The sequence below is a fragment of the Haemorhous mexicanus genome, chromosome 2, assembly GCF_027477595.1.
Source record: "Haemorhous mexicanus isolate bHaeMex1 chromosome 2, bHaeMex1.pri, whole genome shotgun sequence".
NCBI lineage: Eukaryota > Metazoa > Chordata > Aves > Passeriformes > Fringillidae > Haemorhous > Haemorhous mexicanus.
Window position 1 is genome coordinate 94,607,112 of NC_082342.1, and position 14,970 is coordinate 94,622,081.

General features: G+C 38.8%; 1 protein-coding gene across 1 annotated transcript in view; it reads left to right on the forward strand.

Annotated features, from left to right (window-relative positions):
* The first annotated feature begins 1,122 nt into the window (after window positions 1–1,122).
* The window catches only part of LOC132323851 (pinopsin-like), a 77,661-nt gene continuing 63,813 nt past the window's right edge, over window positions 1,123–14,970 (forward strand). Inside the window, exon 1 of the mRNA XM_059839589.1 lies at window positions 1,123–1,868. Coding sequence (XP_059695572.1) covers window positions 1,517–1,868 — 352 coding nt within the window. The 5' untranslated portion in view covers window positions 1,123–1,516. The remainder of the gene's footprint in view (window positions 1,869–14,970) is intronic.

Consider the following 14,970-nt stretch of genomic DNA (forward strand, 5'->3'; position numbering starts at 1 on the left):
CTGTAACATTTAGCACAGTGAATTTGTGAAAGTAGAGAAATAGAAAGACAAAATACTTATTCTAAATTCTTATCATGACACAAAGCAAACTCTGAATCTTCAGTAAACTGAACTTGCAATTTTGCAATTGCTAAATACATGTTTTTCTACAAGACAATTTCCAGAAAACAACAGTTAGGAGTAATATAGGAGACGCTCCATTTTGACATGCAATCATTCTAGGAGTACATGACACATGAAAGAGAAGGTTTCAAATTTTTTTAGTCTAGCAAGCTATGGGTATCATGCATTTTGCACTGGGGAGTGGAAATTCATATATATATATATATATATATACATACATACACATATACACATATACACATACATATACACATACATATACACATATACACACATCTCCATTTTTATGGAAAATTTTGTGCAGGATTTGCCTGCAACCACAGAGAAGGTAGGCTATGTAATTGTGAATCCACACTAAACACTATTGTTTCACAAAACACACAAGCAATGTATTCACTCCATGTGGGTAAAATTTATGCCTGTGATAGGAGAGATGTGGGGCTTTGGGTGTCTGGCTGCTTTATAAATAATAAAGGAAGACATCTGGTAAATGTGGGAGGAGAGTTCTTGTTATCACAGATCTGCAAACCTTTGTGTGCACATGAGAACTTGAGGGACAGCATTTGATATTTTTCTTTCTGGGTAAAGAAATACCTTCTCCTCCTAAATTTGTCATCATTTGAATTAAAGCCAAGCCAAGAATGAAACTTCACTTGGTGTAGATTGACTTAATGTGGAGGAAGACAGAGTTCTTCCTCTGGGAAGCTGATACAAAATGTATGTTTCAGCATGCATTTTCTCACGTGAGGAACTTTGCTAGGAAGGTGCAAACGACTTTCTCCATGCTAAACTGTGAGCTAGGGAAAAATTGCATAAAACATCAGAGGAAACAAACTGATGTTTCTGGTAAAAATCAGAGTAAAAACTGAAAAGAATGAGAGATATTTGTTACACTTCAAAACAGGAGGAACTGTTAGTAAATGATGTACCTATTTTTTGGTTTTTGTGTGGAAAGAGTTTTTTGGTTTTAACCATTTGTTTTTTCTATATTTTCAGAAAGACACCCATTGTCAGAGGAAAGGAGGGTAGCTGCCGTTGATAGGGCTGCCGTCTACTCTGAAGGAGGAGACCATGCTGAAGCATCTTTTTAAGATACCTTCCATTCTGAACATCAGAAAAGATCATCTAATATTATCCTATGTTTGAAAAAAAAGATGAATTTGAGGTGATTGTTCACTTGGTTCTGTTGCCCTGAATTTACTGCAGAGCAGACCCCTGGAAAGACACAATGCAGGAAAATAGTGCTGTGCTATGATACAGTGTCTCATACCTGCATAACCAACTCATCTGAGCAAAGATCACAAGGCTCCTGAGACGATTTCATCTGTGATGGAATGACTTCTGGGAAACTGCTTCAGCAAAGGGCACCCAGCATCTGTGCCCTCACTGATCCATGACGAAGTCCGAAATGAACCACACTTGGATGTATAACCTGAGTTTTGGTGCACCTGCACATCCTGTTGAGCCAAGGGCTGGACTCTCACGAAGTGGGCACACAGTAGTGGCTGTTTTTCTTGGATTAATCTTGTTTTTTGGTTTCTTGAATAACTTGATTGTCCTCATCCTCTTCTGCAAGTTCAAAACCCTGCGTAACCCAGTCAACATGCTTCTCCTGAACATCAGTGTCAGTGACATGTTAGTGTGCATCTCAGGCACCACCCTCAGTTTTGCATCCAACATCCGTGGGAAATGGATTGGAGGGGACCATGCTTGTAGGTGGTATGGCTTTGTCAATTCCTGCTTTGGTAAGAGTTCAGTGATGATTCTTTACTATTCTTCTTTTTAGCACTGGTGCACTAAGCAATGTGATTAGGGAGATAAATGCTCTTCTGTGGTGAACAGAAGGATACTTTTATTGCCTTGTTATGGTCAAGCACAAGTGACCTGCATAGTTTAAAACATTTTAAAAAAAGACTTTATGAAAGATTAACATAGATCTAATAAATATTTCCTAATGTATCTCATTCTTCAAAATTACTTATTTCTTAAGAGCTGAAAATGAACTCTAAAAAAAGTCAGCCACTGAATAGAGTTTGATTAAGTGTATGAACATATATAATACTTCCCTCTTTTTCAGGAAAATCTGTGCCATTGCTTAACTGCAGGTCCCTCAGTGCGGTTTCTGTCATGAACAAAGCCTCCTGAAAGTACTATATTTACCATTTTTAATTATCTCTTAATCTATAGTGTGAATTACTCATGTCCCAGATAGTGAGTTCTTATCATCAGATGATTTCTGTTCTGTAAAGCAAAATACTTATTTTAGACTTGCAGTCTTGCAGCTTCAGTAGAAAATTAAGTTGCAGGAATAGATTTGTCAGAAGTGAGGGGAAAAGTATTCGGTGTTGTTCTCCTCTCCAGACGAAATTTTTTTGCAACCATCTTTTGCACTGCTAGATGTAAGGGCTGTAACTGGATTTCTTTTAATTATTGAAAGAATATAAAGGACAGTGAACAGTCAGAGGACAGTCTTCATCCCTCCAAGGATGAGGCCTATTGCTTGAAGATGCCTGTTCCATTACCAAGCAGTGACCCTTTCTTACATTCATTAAAACATCCACTAAAGCATGAACTGGCCTGTGGGTGCATTTCTAGATGTGATCCTTATCTAACCCAGATCAGGGGACTTGGCACAGCTCCCTCTTGCTCTGCATCCTTGCTTTGGTGCCTCCAGGCCAAGAGGACAGGACAAACGCATTCCTGGCTCTTTTCCCACCCTGGATTGCAACACGTCTTGTGTAGGCCCTTTGACCCAAGAAGTGCTCCCACAGCTCTTGATGTAAAATCAGGTGGTGAATTCAAACACATGTTCTCTACCTGAATTATAAACTCTTTGATACTTCCAGTGGTGTGGTCTCTGATACCTGTCCCTTCCTTAAATGTGTGTTCCACTTACGACCATTAACTCCTCCTGGCAGCTTCCTCTGGGAAACTGCTGCTTTGCCCAAAGTCTCAGGAGTTAGGAGTGCTGCATAATATAAGAGCACTTTGGCCATCCAAAAATAGACTTTATGGTCAATAGTACCTTGGCTTGTTTTGGTAGGTGGTTTTCAGTTTGATCTGTGCTGAACAGAATGACATGTCTTCTTCCAGGTTTTATTTCCATTTTTGTGTGTTTTATATATTCCAGTATTTCTGTAAGTAGTTTTCTCAGGCAGAAAGAATCCAGGACTGCTTTTTTTTTTTTCTCCATACTTTGAGCTTTCTTTTTATTATTTACCAGTGGGAGGGGGGAATAACATTTGAAGAGGGGGGAGGGGAAAGAGGTGGGTGTTCAAGCAGTATTGACAGTGCCATGTATGTTGATGTCACTTGGTGGGAAATTGAGTAAGCTGTTTACCAGGGAATCTATTGCCTACCCCAGGCACTGAAAAACCATGACCCAAGAATAACTACCAGGGGGCTGCCATGGGCACAATGGAGAAAAATTATGGGCAAAGTGTAGTTTTTTGGTTTAATTACTTGCTGCTATCCCTAAGTCTGCTTTGTGATTTCAAATCATGTGTGGAAAGCACAAAGTTTGGAAGCAAATGGGAAGTGCAGATGCTGATCAATAAGCATGTAATGGGGAAGTTAAGGAGAAAATGAAATACTCTGAGATCTGCTATGGAAGTATAAGCTGTTGGGTCTTGATTTGGGGAAGCACCAGGAATGGAGCTAAAGGAGCAACAGCATGGTCTGTTCCCAGAGTAAATGATTTTACCCTGGTGCTCGTCCTTGATTGCAGCTCTGTTAAGTAGGTCACTGCAGTGGAAATTGCACATGTCACTGAGTTGGGGAAATGGATGGATTTTTAAAATTTGCTGCCATTACACTTTAAAATTTGCTGCCATTACCACTTCATCACGGTTCAACAGGCTCATGGTAATACATTTAAGCAAACATGGAAAGTGACACAGGGACGGGATCTATTTTCACAGCTGAACTATCAGTAAACTTTGCAGGCAAGGTGAAAGAAGGGTGGATAAATATATAATGAAATTAATAAGCATTAGATTTTAATTTAGGAAAAGTGTATTATTTTTAAGGCACTCCCATAGAGACCACATACACAGGAAGTGATATGCCATCCTAAGATTAGGTTTGTCTTGCAGTTTTGACCATAGCACATGTAATCTCTGCACAGTGCCTTATTAAACATTTCAAATCTCCAGACAGATGCAAACTTTCAGAAAATATTTGTCTTTTCTCAAGATACTTGCACTAATGTAAACTTCCCAAACATGTAGGACAGGCAGAATTTGAGCTCACATGACTCCTGGAGTTCATTTTTAGAACCACTACTCTATGCCATGTCATATCAGGATTAAATATTAAGTAGATTGATACAAATGAGAAAGACAAAGCTGTCTCTGGCAACAGAAATCCAACACTAGATTCTAATGCTGGAAAAGTTCCAAGGCACATTACTAGCAGGGAAATTTTTGTGCCTGTTGAATTCTTAGCACTTGTTTTTAGCTGGCTGTTTTTGTCTTTCTTAACCTTCATGGTGGTTAAAATACCTGGCAGCTTGGTTGAGAAGTTGTTTCCAATATTTCATTGTAAAAAATGAATTCTGATCAGTGTTGGGTAGAAGAACATCACTATTCTAGAGGAGCCAGAGATGCCCATCTCATACGAAAGCTGTGTCACTTGACGTCTGTGTCTTCCCACACAGCATCCTGTCAGTCCTGGGTGCAGCAGAAGGCTACAGTCTGAAGTAAGGCATGTAGATGTGTCCTAATGTCCATTGATAACTCAAGGTCATACCTAAATGAGGAATTTAATCTTTTTAGAAACCCTGTACTCAGCTTGGTGGGTAGATAGTCATATTAAAGCAGTTATCAATTTATTCCCTTGTAAACTGCCAGAGAGCACAATGAATGAGAAATGGAGCTGCTCATGATTTTGCTTTAAAGTTCAGCTGCCTCGTGACCTTAAACAAATAATTTTCTTAGTATTTTACCTTGTCTTAGACTCACTGCCTTAAACTAAGGTACTTACATTTAGAGCATAAACTTCTGACATACTGGAAACTCTCTGTTTATGGGATGCAGTTGAGATCTCAGATGTAATAAACAACTCTTCTGTGAAAAGATATGGTTCTTTCCACAAAAAAGACACCATCTCACTTGGCTTGATCCTGAAAGGGGCCATCTGATGTTTTCTGAGCTTTGATGCAGCAAGTACTCATCTCCCAGGGCAAAACCACTCCTAGCAGCTCCTCCCCTGCCCAATTATCATTGATTGCTACTTTTCCAGTGGCATTAAAGGTGATACTTCTATAAATAAAGTTGGTAGCAAACACAACTAATCAGTATTGCTTAGGAAAACATAGTTCTACAACAGACCCTGAAAACATTCTCTGTTTGAGATGCACAGACTCTGTTATGCCTGCAGTCATGTGACCCATGCAAGCTTTCCTCAGTAATTGGTCAGTATCAGAAATAATCCACTGGTTCAAACAGAGAGGGAGAAAACCAGTGCCTGACTCATGGGAATAAGTCAAAAGTGTTTACAGTCCCTTTATCTAAAAAAAAAAAAAGGAGAAATGCTGTCATGACCTAGACAGATTTAGTTATTTTGATACAGTGTAACAATTGACAATTTATCCTGAATTTTTCTATGTAATTTCCAGCATCTGGTATGTATTCAATTTTTATAGTAAACGAAGATAGAAAAGTACTTATTAAGAAGATATGTAATCTGAATTCCTCTTTTGGCATATCTTCTTTAGAGAACTGGAAGTTAGCCTGCTATACTATTTTTATTTAAATAACTAATCAATAATGTATATTATTAAATACACTTCTCAGGGCCATATTTACTTGGAAAAAATGAAATGCTCAACCCGTTAGAGACAGATGGGAATCGTCTGACTAGAACCAGACATTTTCCAATCCCCAAGGCTTTTTTATAATCAATAGAAAACCAAATGTGTACTGCCAGCATGAACACTGTTCAACACATCTGAGACGTTCTCTTCAGGGAGATGAGATATGTCCTCCCTGCACCCCTCTATCTCCATGGACTATGAAAGGAATGCAAACTCAGGGGTAGATCCCTGCTCTGTACCTCTATGAAGTCATAAAAGGCCCCTCAAAAATTGGGTGTTTATTACTTCTTTTTCCTTCCTCTAATTTTCTTACTTTTGCTTCTAGTTCCCTCCCCACTTCAGTATCCTCTTCCAGGATGTTTCCAGGAATTTCCATTTCCTATATGCATTAAACACTGTACAAAGTTGAAATTGCCTAGAGTAGTTGTGAAAGAGTGAGCATTTTTAAGATGTCTGCTGTGTTTCCATGAAGAGGTGTCCCAGTCTTCTTACCAATTTTATAATCCCAAATTCATAATGTAGGGAAAATGCTGTCAGCTCTTTCTGCAGGTAATTTGTTGAGCATAAGTACTGGACTTCTGCATTCAATTTACATCCTTAAAGCGGGGAGACAACTTGGGCAAAAATTTTGGAAAACATGATAAAGAAGGAATCGTGCCTTGAAAAAGAAAGTGAAAATGGAAGGCCTTAAGTCCTACTTTGAATGTTATTCCTGAAATCAGAGACTTCACTCTGGTAGGCACTTTAACACCTTCTTGAGATAAGAGAAAGTTTTGCCTTGGTTACGGCAGAGTATCACCCAAGATGTGTGCTGGGCTGGAGGTGAAGCACTGTGCAACCCCTTGCTCAAGCCCTCCTCTCTTCTCCCTGTGGAAAGGGGAGGAGAATCAAAGCAAAATTTTGGTTGAGATAAGAACAGTTTAATAATTGAAGATAAAGTGAAATGCAATAATAATGGTAAACAATAACAATGATGACAATATAAGAGGGGAAAAAATTTGCACACAGTGTGGTTTCTCACCACCTGCTGATCAATGTCAGACACCAGCTGCCTTTCTGGGAAACTCCTCTCAGCTTATATATTGGGCTTGTTATTCTGTGGTCTGGAATATCCCTTTGGTTAGGTCACCTGTTCCAGCTATGCTCCCTCACAGTTTCATTTGTATACCTCCTCACTGGCAGACTACGAGACAAGGAAAAAAGAACTCCATGACCTAGGATAAACATGATCTAGCAAAAACCCCCAAAATATCAGTGTGTTATCAACACCATTCTCATTCTGAACAGAAAATCTAGTACTATGAGAGCTACTGAGTAGAAATTAACTCTACCCTAGCTGAAAAGCAGGACGGCGTCATTCAATTTACCCATTTACAAGGTGTTACAGACTATAGCTGTTGATGGTAACAGTGTTAAGATCCTGTGGTTAAGAACCCCCACAGTTCCCTCCTCCTACCCTCTCTCATCTTTCATCACTGCAGAAATTCAAGCAATGGCTCAAACAGGAGCTGGAGAGTGCTCTGAAAACATCCTCACATACCCTCAGTTTGCGCAGGGAACCACATGGAGATAGAAACATTTTCTCCCTTAGCTGCCATCCTTAATGTTTTCTGACATGTTTTGTTGTATGATCAGGAATCTAGAATCTGTTTTCCTAATGCCTGTACAAAAGAAAACAGCAAAAAACATGCAGTAATAATAACAGTGAAGGACGGACAACAGTTTGTGTGCGTGTGTCCCTGAAAATAGGGACAGAAGAACAAAAGAATTCTGTAAGGAAATTGATCAGCCCTTTGGCATTTTTTGTGTACAGATGTCAGCTGTCAATGCAAAATAGTGTTCTGCTCATGCCCAAGGTCTGTTTCTGTGCATGTGCAAGTGACTACAGATTTCTGCCAATGTTTGGTCCTTTCAGTTGGGCAGCCATCCTGCAGCACAGTTGCATACTTTCGGTTCTGTGTTATGGACACTTTGCAGAATGGTGGAGACTTTGTGCAAAGAAATATACAAACAGCGTTCAGTTCACATGGACACCTCAAACAGGAGTTTAAAGGCAAAGACCATGTTGAATTTCTTGCAGAATTATCCTGATGGTGAATTGAGTCTAAAAGGTCATGGCTATAAGCCCTGCTGGAGATGAGGAAACAGCATTTCTATCAGAGTTCAAGTTTAATCGTTGATATTTCCAGGCCCTTTTCCCTAATCCTGGGTCATGGCATTAACCCAGGCAAGGCTGTGCCTGATGCTGGCTTTCTTTTAATTTAGGAAAAGGTAGAAACCAGCTCTTTTGCTAATCAGGTCACATGCATGAGAAAAAATATACCATAAAAATGTAGCTGGCTTTTTGGTACTCCAGTGGGTATAATGAAATAAAATAGAGGCCAGTAAATAAGCAATATTCAGTCAAGATAAAACCATATTAGAGAGCAATGGACTTTGCTCGTGAAGGGCTATTAAATCATATTTTTTAACTATGTGTTTAATAATATCTAGGAACTGTTAAGACCATCCACATGCTGACCCATCTGAACAGAATTCGGTATTTTTTGGAAAACTTTTAAGCTTTCTTTGTAGCCCCTGAAGTATGCCAGAGAGACAGTATTATCTTTAGCTGTTCACATTCAAGTTATATATCTAAGGACTATTTCTTAACTCAAGACATTATTTTTCTATATCTTTTTCTTTTTAGGAAGCATTTAAGCAGAGTCTTCCAATCCAGTAAGCAAATGAAACTTACAGTATTTTCAGTGATAAAAAGGCTACAGAACCATTGGCATAGTTCAAAATAATGACACAATAATAGGTGATAACTATAAAGTTCTTTTTTCCCCTCAGCTGTGGCAAATACTTCATACTTAAAAGTAGTTATTAGGGTTTGTATTCTGTTTCCTATTGCTTGGGGATTTTTTATATTAGTGTTTCTGCTATGTTTCTAATTTTAGGAGTGTATTAAGTGAGAAAAAAAATTTATTAAATTAGTGTGCTGACACTAAAAAAGGAAAATGAGTTTATTTGAAAGCCGAAACTATTCTGTTTACATTTGTGATTTTCTACATATCAACACTAGCTGAGAAACTGCTTCTGAAATTGAGGATTCAGTAATGTCAATAAACTACAGTCTCTACTGAGCCGCAGACCACTTAATTACTTCTGTGGATTTCTCAGCTAACATCATTCACTTCTTAAATAATCCAAATGCCTCCCAATACTGAGAGATTTGTGGATTTGGTTTTGTTATGGGTTGTTTTGGTTTTTTTTAAAGTAACTCAAAGTTATCTCTGTCTGCTCTAGACTCTCCCATAATTGATGCAGGCAGGAGGAACATTTGGAATCTGCAGGCAGAAAACACAAAGAGTACCACTCTGAGTAGGCATTTCACCCCCATGACATGCCCACATCCCATTTCTGTGAAATGTCCCTGTGCTTTCCTTCCTGAGCAGTGTGGGACCTGTTTGCCCCTCTCTCCCCTCCATGTTGTGCTGGCCCAGCGAGGATCAGGGGATACAATCAGGGGACCACCCCATGCAAGGGTGAAACCTCAGATTCCTGGGGCTGCTTGACTCCTCAGGCATCTCTCAGTGTCTGGATGGTAATGCATCTAATCAAGGTCACCTGGGTACCATCTTTTCTACATTATACTAGAATTCACCTGTTCCAGCTGAAGGTTTCTTGTGCCAGCTATCAGCATCAGGCTCAATTGCTCTGGGCTATTTCTGCCAGCAAGTCTTCCCAGCATGTTGTAAATTATGTTACTTCTCCTATTTGTAGTTTCTTAAGCCTATTTCAAAGACTCCAGTGTGATGAAGTACAATCTCATCCTGTGGTCAGATACAAACTTCTGCTGTTTCTTAAGAAATATAGCAGCCAAAAAGCAGAAGGCTAGGGACTCACTGGGCTAGCTGGAAATCTTTGCATCTATTTTTCAGTGTTTTATTAGAGGCAGACATTCTAAATTTCTAGTGTTGATTTTCAGTTATATGTTCTATTGTTTCTTCCCCTGCTCCTATTCTTTGTTTCTATTGTTTTTTTCAATTATATCTTCTATTGTTTCTTTCCCCTGCTCCTATTCTTTGTTTCTATTGGTTTCACTAATGCAATTAAGAGCAGAAACAGTAGATAACTATGACAAGAATGAATCAAAGTCAACAGGCTTCAGATGAATCAAAAAAAGGAAACTTCTTTATGGTGAATTATTTTTGTAGAGATTTATAACAGTAGAAATTTTTTCAGGACCAAGCGACTATCAGAAAACAAGGTAACAAAAAGAAGGTAACAAAAATTTAATAAGGAAGATATCATCTTTACAAATAAAAAACTATGTAAAACTTTGCTTAGATTAGGACTTTGGTAATTTCTAAAATTCAAAACTATTAGTTAATTCACTTATATGGCATTTTGTTGCTTAATATCTAAGAGTTGTCTGAGTCTAGTACAGACCTCTGAATACTGGAAAAACACATTAACATCTGGCAAGATTTGCTTTCAGCTAAGAAGTGGTATGAATTTTACAAAATTACCATAGATAATTCTGTTTAACTTGACCTTATGAGATTTTTAGGATGGACAACGTTTAGACTTAACCCTTATGTGCATGTGCACACTGAAGCATTATTGTTTGCCAGATTTACAGTTTGGGGGTTATTTTTGTCCTGCGTTCAGGCTGTTTGTGGAGTTACCAGGGGACCTCTTTAGACTGACTGGTTAATCACCCTAATGAAATTAGGCAAGCTGTTAAGCTGTTTGGGCACTGCACAGCAGGCAGCCCAAGGCAGAGCAGGGCAGGCACTGCTCTCCCCTCCACTGCTGGCAGCAGAGCAAGCACTGCATGGGAGGCTGATGGCCATCCCTGTCTGCCTCAGTTTGAGTTCAGCAGGAGTTAATTAGAGACAGTTCTAGGGTAGGAGTTAATATGGTAGTGAGGACAAGTTACAAATTCTTCCTCTCTGTGAAAGAGTGGAGTATGTATGTGGCATTTGTGTATATATTTTCAATATGTTCTGTACGCTAACTGGTGCACCAAGTAACTCTTCTCCATGTAATTCTTTGTAACAAATCACAGCGGTTTGCCCTAATTTATCCAAACTTTGAAATTTTGCACTGTTTTTATACTGTTCAATTTTCAGAGAAAAAACATGTAGCAGCGCAAGAGGGACAAGATCCAGCAGTGGCTGCATGATCTTGCTGAGGATTGCTTTACTATGTGTACTTCTCAAAATTGAAAATGTATTTCTATTTAATATTCTTGAGAGAGGCAAAGACCACATCACAGGAGTAGGATGAAAGGCTGCCAGATAAATATGCCAGTCAGAATTTAAATAGACTTTTTCTAATGGGTAGAAAGCAGGTTATGAGGCAAGATAAAGCCTTAGCTTAATATACATTGAGATAAGAGCAGTAGAGAGTAGCATATCACCATCTGATTTGCTTCATGGAGCAGTTTTCCTCTATAGGTCAGTGCACCAAGTGGTGTTTAACAAGGAATTTGAGAATGAGTAAGAATTTTACAAGTTAATATCTTTTTTAGGGTGGTGGCATTCAGACCTTTGGAAAAGAAATACTGATATCAGATACAAGCAGGTATTAGCTTCTTACTGTGCTGTAATTGTTTTTTCTTATCATTTCAATAAGTTATGCCTTGCAAAGTGTTTTTTGTATACATATCAAGTACATTCCATTCAAAATATTTTGCCTAGCTATTCTTCTAAAATACTAAACTTAAAGCTGGGATCATTTTCAGCGTCCAGTGATATTTTTCCAATATGTAGTACCACAGCCTGTGATTTGTGGTGTATGGACACCTATCTTCCATGAAACAGTACTTTTGAATCTAATAGGTCTTCCTGTGTTTATCTCCCATTCCACTTGCTCTCAGGAAACCTGCAAAATTTTGGTATGCACAATATAATATATAAAGGAATTCCACTTATTAACTATGTACTATGCAAAGAGCAGTACCTTCTCCAGTTTGTTTATTCTGAGTCTGCAACCTGATGATTTAATTTGAAAACCTACTTACTTTAGGAAACACTAAATAATCTTTCCCTGTCCACCTTTTGTCTTTCTTTTCTCTGTTTTCCTGTTCTAATAAGTCCTGATGTTTGCTTTTCTTAATGTTGCTGAGCATTGGTGCTTAGTGGAAGTGGTTTGTGTTAAGTTCTCTATCATAACTCACTTTGCAGAGCAGTAAGTCAGAAACAATGCTGTGTATTAAAAGCCAGGTCTGTTTTCTTCCACATATGGTAGTTTGCATCAGTACTGCATCTCGTATGCTTGATGGCTCCAATTCATGTGGCTGTGCTGCAGTACTTCACAGGCAGTTTTTGTTGATTTTGAGTTATTCTGTGTAGTATGATTAGAAAACTTTTCACATTTCCCCATCTTTTCCAGATCAGTTGTTAACGTGATGAACAGCCCAGGGCCTAGGACAGATCTATGGGGAACTTTGCTATCCACAGTTTCCACTAAGAAAACTAATTTTTTTTCTCCTGTTTTTTATTTCCTACCTCTATTTAATTATTCATTCACATGAAGATTTCTGTTATTGCATGGCAGCTTACTATCCTTAAAAGCCTTTGGGCTAGTCTAAGTTGTTTGAAAATCCAAGTAGGCATCAGCCCTGTCTGCATGGTGCTGTCAAGAACCTCTGATGAATTAAGCAAGGTATGGCTTCTCTCCATGATAGGCATACTTGCCCACATCTCCACTACTACACTTTCTGGTGCAATTTCCTCCCTTCTATCCATTGTTGAAGATTAGACACATTGGTTGGGTGAAAATGTACTGCAAAGGATTTCTGTCTGCATTGGTTACATTGAATTTTTTAATGGATGTAGCAAAGGATCTCCACTTTGAGGTCCTTTGGAGGGGGTTAAGGAATGGGAAATGCTGCTTTTCCTGTTTGCACATCCTTCAGCCATCACAGTGACCTTGGATAGAGACAGGAGCAGCCTTCTCTGATGTTTCAGCTCACTTCTACACCATGTGAGATTGTGGGGTTGTAAAACTGCACAAGAAACTCCTGATTCAAAGGCAGTGTAAAGCCTGATCATCATATTTTGAGACTGCATTAATGGTATCAGATATGACTATTTATTGACCAGTTAATATCTAATTAGAATAAAAACCAGTTTGACCACTAGACATTATGAAAAACTTGACAGAATAGTTAGTATTTGTAGCGTGCTCCACCCCTAGGAATGGTAACTGCCAAAGAAACCCCACAGATTATAGAAAATCATTAGAAATATACTCTTATTATTAAAAATCAGCAGATGGATTCAGTGAAAAAGGAGAAGCTCATTGGAAGGACACTGGTTGTGTGCTCTGTGGATGCTTGGTTCATTGGTTAGCAGATGTCATTTCACCTCTTGGCTGATTTGGTGCCATGTCCCACATACAGAAACCCCCTGAGACTGCATGTTATGTATTACAGTTGTGCACATCCTCAGCATGGAGGAAGGTCCTGGGGATGCCCCCACGTTTCAAAAGGAGCAGTCCTGGCAGGAGATGGGGGCCCTGCAGGGTAGCATGGGCATGAGGATGCAGCAGTGAACCTGACTGCCCTGAGAGCATCCTCCTGCTACACCAGGGCTGCACATCCATTTCTGCTTTTCTCATGCACAGCAGCCCCGAAGATTTTTCCCTGAGATGTTGCTGTACAGGAGCTCCATCTAGTGCTGACAATTCTTATTCTGATTCCTTAAGGCAGCAGAATAAATATATTGATAAGGAGGCAGCCAAATCAGGAAACTAAATTTGCCATGGCCAGCCTGCTTTCCAGAATGCAAAGAGGTCCTGACTAACATATGAAAAGTGAGACAGGAGCGTATGTTCAGGGATGTTTTTGTACTATGCTGGTATCATTGAGATGCAAAAGGGAATTCTTTGCACTGTTTATGCCACTGGGAGTTTGTTGCTTGGATGGATAGACATATTAATAACATTGCAGATAAATATATTACTACTCAGTGATGCACGTTAAGTCACCAGATACAGCTAGGAATTAAGATCACCTTTAAAGCACAAAGTAAACACCTTTAAAAATTCAGAAAAGGGGAGGGGGGGGGAAGAAAGAAGAAAAACTCAAGATTTTTTTTCCTATTAAAAGTAATATATGCTGTCTTTATTGAAGATACCACCAAACACAAAGGAAATGGTACGTTGTGCAAAGGATGAAACACAGAAATGACCATTGAGAAAAGAGCAAGATTTATTGAACAGGACCAGTAATGCTCGTTGTCATATTTCTTTCAGCAGGTTTGGATCCAAAGACATTTTTCAGTAATTTCTTTCAAGTAAAATGTTAAACTGTGACTCCCATTAGAGTTAAGCAGGAAGATACTTCTTTGGAGAAGGGAATGATTGCCTGTTCTAATGGACTCATGATTCCAAGTCATCTTAGCAAAAGAGAACAGATAATTGCAGGCATTAGATAAATGGCAGTTGGGGGATTTATATCTATTCAAAGTGAATGGTTGATGTCTGAAGTAGCCTGTATTTGGAAAATGGTTGTAACTGCTAACGTTCAACAAATGATTGTGGGAAATATTTTCTCAATTTCAAATAAGCGGAAATGATTTTAATGCATTAAAAATCAAAAGGAAATTGTGCTCTGATGACTAATATGTGGCAGCAACTAGAATAAGAGTCTATTCAAGAATCTTTAAATTTTTTACCATTTATTCTATGTTTATCATATAAATATTTAATAGGCACATCCAAATAAAGCCAATAGTGTTTTGAAGCACACCCCATTCTCAGCTGCTTCTGTCAGTTTTTGAGGCATCCATCCACTCCTCTGCAGATCATATCCTTTATATGAGCCCTGAACTTATCAGTTGCTATACTCACATTGTGGTTTTGCTAGATCATAACAGTTCTGCTGTGATTTCTTTATTCCCTGAACTTCAGGCAAGTCAGACTACTATTGGTTGGTTGGTTGTCCACCAAGACCAGACCTCACTTTGAGTCCATTCATCTTAACTCTGAAATATATTCTAGGTTCAGTGGGCTTTCTTTTTAGCTCTGGAAAG